Source organism: Gekko japonicus, unplaced genomic scaffold (genome assembly GCF_001447785.1).
Source record: "Gekko japonicus isolate JY-2015 unplaced genomic scaffold, Gekko_japonicus_V1.1 scaffold5998, whole genome shotgun sequence".
NCBI classification, from domain to species: Eukaryota; Metazoa; Chordata; class Lepidosauria; order Squamata; family Gekkonidae; genus Gekko; species Gekko japonicus.
This window is the reverse complement of record NW_015165431.1, coordinates 1-8,582: the sequence shown is the minus strand read 5'-3', so window position 1 is coordinate 8,582 and position 8,582 is coordinate 1. Positions and strand designations below refer to the sequence as shown.

General features: G+C 47.2%; 1 protein-coding gene across 1 annotated transcript in view; it reads right to left on the bottom strand.

Annotated features, from left to right (window-relative positions):
- The window catches only part of LOC107109979 (obscurin-like), a gene marked incomplete at its 5' end in the record, with an annotated part of 8,370 nt that extends 2,268 nt beyond the window's left edge, over positions 1–6,102 (bottom strand). The window contains 3 exons of the mRNA XM_015410688.1: positions 810–932; positions 4,533–4,700; positions 5,992–6,102. Of these exons, the coding sequence (XP_015266174.1) occupies positions 810–932; positions 4,533–4,700; positions 5,992–6,102 (402 nt within the window). The remainder of the gene's footprint in view (positions 1–809; positions 933–4,532; positions 4,701–5,991) is intronic.
- Positions 6,103–8,582: the final 2,480 nt, after the last annotated feature.

The following is an 8,582-nucleotide window of genomic DNA, read 5'->3' as shown; positions in this document are numbered from 1 at the left end:
CGGCTTTGCCCGATTTCCCCCGGCGGTTTTGTGATCCTGTTTTTTGAGGATTACAAAACCGCGGGCAAAATCGGGCAAAGCTGTGGATAAAAATGCGGCCGCGAGGCTTCGAGTGGGAAATTGACACATACCATCGGGGCAAAGAGAGGAGCGAGCGCAGAGCAGCGTCTGTGGGAAATCGGTCCATGAGTCTACCTCATCCCCTTTTAAAGCGGTTTATTCCTGTGGCCATCACTACATCCTCTGGCTGTGAATTCCACATTTTAATCACTCTCTGTGTAAAGTAGTTTTTAAGTTAGTTTGGCAACCAAGGCAACTACGTTAGTCAGGCAACTAAGTTAGAATGACAAAGTGCCCTAAAATAAGTCCTCAGTTAGAAGGACAAGAAGAATTATTCCTGGCATTTTCAGAGTGTCCAGACAATAATCCTCAGAACAGTCCTTTAAATAAGGCCTCTGTGGTGGAGAGGTATTAAAGCTGGCTTGCCTATAGCCACTGGCAAGATTTGAACCAGGTGCCCCCTAGATGATAGCTCATTCAATCTCTTACGAGGAGAGGAGATTGGATTTATACCCCGCCCTCCACTTGGAGTCTCAGAGCGGTTTACAATCTCCTTTCCCTTCCCCTCCCCACAACAGACGCCCTGTGAGAGAACAGCTCTGACAGAACTATGGCTTGCCCAAGGTCATCCAGCAGCTGTAAGTGGAGGAGTGGGGGAATCAAACCCGGTTCTCCCAGCTTAGAGTCCGCACACTTAACCACGACACCAAACTGGCTGCTACGTACGCTTAATACACTACATAAGTTACCTTCCTTCCTGCATAGGACTGTGTAAGTTACGGGGGTGTTAAGTTCCACCGGCTTCCAGGCCAACTGGACTCCATCTTCAAGGACCTCCATGATGTCAGGAGATGGAGGGTTCGATGGTGCCTCTGTCAGATGAGATGCAAAACCGTTTATTACAGCACGAACAAGACCTTGTCTGCCCTTCCAAGTGTATTGACTGATTGATTTAAAACATTTCTTAGCCACCTTTCTGCCTTACAGGAACTCAAGGTGGCTTACGGTGTAAATAATAATCAAATACGATTAAATGCATAAAAACCCCTGATTGACATCAATAATTTAAAGCTGTTGATAGGGAGAAGAACTAATCAAATGCCATCATGAATCAAACTGTTGTCAGCTGCCTTCTAGAGATTGTGTCTGAGGGTAGATGAGCAAAGGTTTTTAAAGGGCGCGGTTATTAAGCACTTGATGTTTCTCCATTGACCTGGGGCTTGATTATTTTTGTTGTAGATTTCCCGGGCTGTATGGCGGTGGTCTTGGCATTGTAGGGCCTGACGGTTCGCCAGCAGCTGTGACTGGCATCCTCAGAGGTATGACACAGAAAGATGGAGGACTCTCTGTGTCAAGGTGAGAAGAAAAATGGTAGGCGGGTAATTTATATCTACTCAGGAAGGTGGGGTAGGGCTGAGTCATTATCTTGTAGGAGTTCCCCAGGCTGCGACATGATTTATTTGATTATTATAATCTGCCAAGTTGGAGTACTTGCCAAGTATCTGCCAAGATGGAGTACTCTCTGTGTCAAGGTGAGAAGAAAAATGGTAGGCGGGTAATTTATATCTACTCAGGAAGGTGGGGTAGGGCTGAGTCATTATCTTGTAGGAGTTCCTCAGGCTGCGGCATGATTTATTTGATAATTATAATCTGCCGAGTTTAACTTTAAGCGCTTTTCTATTTACTTGTGACGATTCTTCTACGCTGGGTCACATCCGTGCCTAAACATAAATAGAGGGGCACTAGGAATTTCTCTCATTACCCCTGACCGGTAGATCAGCATGCAGATGGGCAGACGGCAGCTTCACAGGGACTCGGGGAGGGCTAACTCGAAAAGCAGGCTCTTCAAATTAGGCCAATCGTTCATTTAATTACCGATTATTTAAATTGTTGCTAGTTTACCTCCTGTTATTAATACTGTGCTGCAGGAACTGCTGTCTATCAATGCTTGCTGTCTCGATCACTATATTGATCTGGAATAGCTACCCTCCGGCATAACCTCCGACATTCCGAGGCCTTGCAAAACGAACCATCCAGCCTCCTTTGATCATTTCTGTCTCAGCCTCTTCCCTGAGCAAAGAACTGAACTATTTTCAATATTTTCAACAAAGGATGTCCAGATATGAAGTGTAATGGCTTTAATCTCCCAGCAGCTCTGGGTTTGGAAATTCCTGGAGATTTGGGGGTGGAGCAGAATTTGAAAGGGGAGGGACTTCGGCATACTGCAGTGCCATTGACTCCGCCTCCAAAGCAGCCATTTTCTCCAGGATAGTCTGGAGTTCAGCCAGGGCTATTTTTGGGCAGGAACGCACAGGAACGGAGTTCCGGCTGGCTCTCAAGTTGGCTACGCCCAGCAGGAACTCATTAGCATAATAGGCCACACCCAACAGCAGGAACTCATTAGGATTGGCTGCATTAGGGGTGTGTGGCCTAACATGCAAAGGAGTTCCTGCTACAAAAAAGGCCCTGGGTTTTGACCACAAACAAGGTAAACAAAATAAGAAGCAAAAGGTGGGTGTGGCTGGATGAGCACACTTCTGGTAACATGGGGGTGCGGCCTAATGTGCTAATGAGCTGTGCTGTCAGGGGTGTGGCCTAATACGCTAATGTGTTTCTGCTGTTGGATGTGGCCTATTATGCTAATGAGTTCCTGCTGGGCTTTTTCTACAAAAAGAGCCCTGAGTTCAGCTATAATTCCGGACCCACCGGGACGTTAGCCATCCTATTCTTCCTGCTTCTCTTTATGGGAGCTGCAGGTGTGAGCGGGGAAATTCCAGAGACAGCACATCAGTCAATGTGTTTTCTGTGCCCACAGTTCCAATGTGGGGTGAAGCCAAAAAGGATCCGTTCCTGACCAATGCTCCCTCTAAGCTGTGGAGTCTTGTGAGCAAAAATTCTACTTTGTGAGCTACTGGCATTAAAGCTGTGAGCGAGCGATTTGGCTGCTGCATACATTAGTTTGGTCTGGCGCCATCCTTCCGGCTTAAAAATGTGTGAGCCGGAGGCTAAAAAACTCTGAGCTAGCTCACACTAACTCAGCTTAGAGGGAACACTGTTCCTGACCAACTTTCCAATTTTAAAGAAGAAGAGAAGAGATTGGATTTCTACCCCGCCCTTCACTACCCAAAGAAGCCTCAGAGCGGCTTACAATCCCCTTCCCTTCCTCACAGCAGCCACCTTGTGAGGTAGGTGGGGCTGAGAGAGCTCTCTTGAGAACTGTCCTTGAGAGAACAGCTCTGAAAGAACTTGTGACTGACCCAAGGTCACACCAGCAGCTTCATGTGGAGGAGTGGGGAATCTACACTCCACTCCACTCCACTCCATTCCACTCCACTACACCACACTGGCTCTCAGGCTGTGGGGGAGGAGTTGTGTTATGTATTCACTATATTAAATGCAATGTTAAGCTTGAGTTTCAGCCAGGATTCTAAGCTGGAACAATCCTATTGGCTGAAGGTAAAATGTCACCAATCAAAGCTTAAGAACTGTGCTGGAGGGAACAAACCTGATTGGACTTATTTGTAAGCATACGATTGGTCCTTAACTATTCCTGGGCGTGGCTACATCAGCCCGGGATTGTTTAAAAGGGAGCTATGCTCCACTGTTTGTGTTGTGTGTTCTTCTGAGGTTCCTGTTGTTAAATAAAGCTGAAATCACTTCTTACTACGGCGTTGAGTCAATACTTGACAAGTTGCATCTGGGAAAAACCTCCCTGAATGTGGGAAGCAACATTTAGGGCTGCCAGGTTTCTCCCTGTGGTGGGAGGCATTCCATTGGCAGCCTTCTTTGGGGAAAATAAGCCCCCCGGTCACATCAGCAGTGTCAGTATGTCACTTCCAGGAAAAACCCAGAAGTGACATAGGACAGCTCCAGGAATTCCTGGAGACTCTATGGTTATACTCTATGGTTATACCATAGAACAGTGGTGGCGAACCTATGGCACGGGGGCCAGAGGTGGCACTCAGAGCCCTCTCTGTGGGCACGCGTGCCATCGCCCCAGCCAGGCCCAGACCATCATTAAAGTGTCGAATTCTCTGCCAAATAATTTTCAGTCAATGAAAGCATTTGGGATTGCTTTCCTTACTTTGTTCGGATCATCTTAAGTTAATGTGTGAGTTGTTTTTTTCTAAAGTAAAACCTCAGCATTCAGGTTAACATTGCTGTGTTGGCACTTTGGGATAAATAAGTGGGTTTGGGGTCGCAGTTTGGGCACTCGGTCTCTAAAAGGTTCGCCATCACTGCCATAGAATGTCCACTAATTCCTAGAAGTACCCCATATCACTTCCAGGTTTTCGCCGGAAGTGACGTAGAGATGCCCCTGACGTCATGACCCCCTAGAGTCTCCACCACCAACACTGTTGCAACCCTAAGCAGGTAGATAACAAGGCCAAAATTTTCTTCCACAGTAACACTTTAGAGAATTTTCTGTCGCAATCTCAACAGACCAAAGCGGAAAGATCTCCTTCCTTTACCTGCTTTCCTTATTACACAGGTGGTGGAGACGGTGCCCTGAGAGTTGGTGGCTACACAGGTGTAAGTCCCAAAATCATCCTTTGTCGCCGCTAATATAGTTAAAAGCTGGTAGTGTTTGAGCGTGGACGAAATCAGTATCCTGTCTGTGCTGCGAAGGGCGGCCCCATCTGCAAACAATAGATAAAGCACTGTCAGTTAAACCTCTGATCAAGTCACATGTAGATTTAACTGATGAAGGATTATGAGGCCGCGATGTGCCGCTAACCTTCGAAATAATGCATACCCCTCGTAGAGTTGCCAACCTCCTGGTGGGATTCTCAAAACAACATCCATGATGAAAATAACGCTAACGAATTATGCGCAAGACCATGGGTCCTGTGATTAGTCAACATGGAATGTTTCCTTGAAGAGTTGATAAGTAGTAATTAAGAATTGGGATGGCTACACGCCCAGATAAAGCAAATATTGTGAAACGAATTGTTCATTCCACAGTATTCGTTAGTGTGTGAGCAATAATCAGGGGTCATTTCCTGCTGGAGTGCACAGGAGCAGAGCTCCGGCAGTAAAGAGCCCAGGGGGTGGGCACATGCAGCAAGCCCCACCCCCTGCTCCCAGCAGCCCTCAGGCAGAGCAAGAAGCAGCCAGGTAAGCTGCAGAGCCCCCCTCGCTCAAAACAGTCCAGTGGTACCTTTAAGATCAAGTTTTATTCAGGTACAAGCTCTCCCTCCTCTGTGAGGACAGATCTGCACGTTTCCCCCCGATAGCAAGCAATCCAAAACAGTCCAGTGGAGCCTGAGCGGTGGGTGTTGCCTTCTGACACACTTCCAGTTATGTCAGGGGGTGTGGCGTATGCAAATAAGTTATGCTAATGAGCTCCTGCACCTCTTTTTCTACGAAATGACCCCTGGCAATAATAGAAGAAAATTTTCCACAGAATTACTACAGTAAACGTTTTTGCAACTTATCTTTATTGACTCTTCATTATTTTCATCAGGGATGTTGTTTTTGGAATTCCACTTCCTCTCGTGATCTCTCATTTTGGCTTCAGCCTCCTGATGGGGCCTGGGTATCTCATGGTATTCCAACTGGTCTGTGGTCTACAGTGATCAGTTCCCCTGTAGGAAGCGGCTGCTTTGGAAGGGGGGCTCCATGGTATTACCCATTCAGGCCCCTCCCCTCCCCAAACCCTGCTCTTGCCCAGGCTCCACCCCCAAATCTCCAGGGATTTCTCAACCCAGAGATTGCAACCCTGTGCCACCACGAGGAACATGAATGGAGGAGTGCTCCATTCAAAGAGAAATACCACACCTGAAAGTAACGGGTTGGGGGGGGCGGAAAAGCAACAAATAATTCCTTAATACAGTTAGACCGGAACTGAACCTGATCCCTGGATCTGATCACCAGATTCACACTCCACATTTCCCAAGTAGTTGGGGAGGGGGGGACATCTCACGTCACCTTTGAACCATTCAACGTGAGGAGACGAATGCGCAGAAGTCCGGCAGGACAGTGTCACCGACTGACCGGGGGCAATCGTCTGGTCCGTAAGTTCCTCCACAAAAGAAGGTGCTGGGGAAATATCCAGAGAGAAGCTACTTAGAGTGCAAGCCACAAAGCATCGATACTTGAAACATTTAACTAGTTAGTCGTTTTCTGTCTTCGTAAGGGCCATCAAGGCAGGCCAACAAATTAAAGCACGTAAATTAAAATCACATCTTAAGCATTAGCACCAACCCCCTATTGTTAAAGCAAATAAAACCAGAGTGAAAATCCACACGAAAACATAAAACAACAATTAAAACATCAATTAAAACAGTGAAAGCACGTACATTAAAATCACATTTTAAGCATTGGCACCAACCCCCTATCGTTAAAGCAATTAAAACCAGAGTGAAAATCCACACGAAAACATAAAACAACAATTAAAACATCAATTAAAACAGTGAAAGCACGTACATTAAAAATCACATTTTAAGCATTAGCACCAACCCCCTATCGTTAAAGCAATTAAAACCAGAGTGAAAATCCACACAAAAGCATAAAACAACAATTAAAACGTCAATTAAAACAGTGAAAGCGTGTTCCCTTTTACCCTTTCTGTTATATACTTTTAAATAAGCCGTATTCCCTATAGGCATCCTGACCTAGATGGACCAGGCTAGTCTGGTCTCGTCAGATCTCAGAAGCTAAGCAAGGTTAGCCTTGGTTAGTATTTGGATGGGAGACCCCCCCTCCCCAAGGAAGCCCAGGGTTGCTACACGGAGGCAGGCAATGGCAAACCACCTCTGTATGTCGTTTGCCCTGACCTGGATAGCCCAGGCGAGCCTGATCTCATTAGATCTTCGAAGCTAAGCAAGGTGGGCCTTGGTTAGTACTTGGATGGAAGCCCACCTAGGAAGTCCAGGGTTGCTACACAGAGGCCCCGGTCACACGGGCCAGATAACGCAGGGGGGAGATGTGGCTGTTCGCCCCGGAGCAAAATAAAGCACGGTAGCCCAATCACACGGTCTCCCGAGGCTCCGTGCTTCGGCTGTTAGCTGGTGATCACACGGCGATGCTGCAGCGTGGCAAACAAGCTGCATGGTGCAATCACACAAGCGTTTCACGTTTGTGCGCATGCGCAGTTCCGCAGAGAAGCACTGCTTTCAGTTTCGTGTTTGTACGTGTGCACTTACGAAAAACATCGGGTTTGCGACGGGACATAGACGGGCGCCGGATGCCACGGGATACTAGCGCTCCCGCGATCAGACGCCTGCCTGTGCCACACGTTTTCTGGATACTAGTGCACTTTCCTTGGTACTTTTTAACTCTGCATCTTCGGCGGGACGCTACGGGTTGGCCACAGGTGCACTACGCTTCTGGAAACAGGCGAGTATAAACCGAAATAGCTACCTACCTACCTCCAAGTAAATAAGAAACTATCTTAATATCTCTCTGTAACTCTAAAGGAACCTTGAGTGTATGTGAATTGAGAGACTGATTGTTTTGTATGTATGACTTTGATATTGCTTAGTAAAAAGATTATCTTTTGGAAAAATACCCTTGTGGTCTACATTACAGGGACTCTGGGTTCGGATACGACCCTGGTATAGCTGGTCAGAACTCACGTTAAAATTTAGCTAGCCTCAGCTGTAGATAAAGCTGTTGGCGTAACACAGATGTTGCGGTGTGATCGCGCCCCGAAAATCCGCCCGACATGCGTGGCAAATTCTCCGTGTGACCGGGGCCAGGGAAAGGCAATGGGAAACCACCTCTGAACATCTCTTGCCTTGAAAACCCCACCAGGTATCGCCATGAGCCAACTACGACTTGATGGCGCTTTCCTCCACTACCGTTCCCTGTACGAGAGTAAGAAAGACCAGCCCAAGAGAGAGGTGTGAAGAACACTGGCTGCCCCCTTTCCCCCTCTCCTGCCACTGCCTCTCCCCTTCTAAGGTGCAGGCAGGATCCATTCGCTGCAATCCAGTGAGTCGCTCAAGTCTTGGTGGACCATATCGGTCAGTACAGTTTTACCCTTTGCTCTGTCTATCGAGAAGGTTTTTTACTGTAGGAGCTGTATGCAGCTTTCAACCTATGCCAGTGGTGGCGAACCTACGGCACGGGGGCTAGAGGTGGCACTCAGAGCCCTCTCTGTGGGCACGCGTGCCATCACCCCAGCCAGGCCCAAACCATCATTAAAGTGTCGAATTCTCTGCCAAATAATTTTACGTCAATGAAAGCATTTGGGATTGCTTTCCTTACTTTATTTGGATCATCTGAAGTTAATGTGTGAGTCGTTTTTTCTAAAGTAAAACCTCAGTATTCAGGTTAACATTGCCGTGTTGGCACTTTGCGATAAATAAGCGGGTTTTGGGTCGCAGTTTGGGCACTCGGTCTCTAAAAGGTTCGCCATCACTGGCCTATGCTTTCCCAGTCTCTGGCTATTTTTATTTATTTATCTGTTTGCTCGTTTGATTTGTATCCCGCCCTCCCCGCCAAGGCAGGCTCAGGGCGGCTTACAGGATAAATATAGAGAGAAGTGAAGAGAGAACAGATTGGATTTATACCCT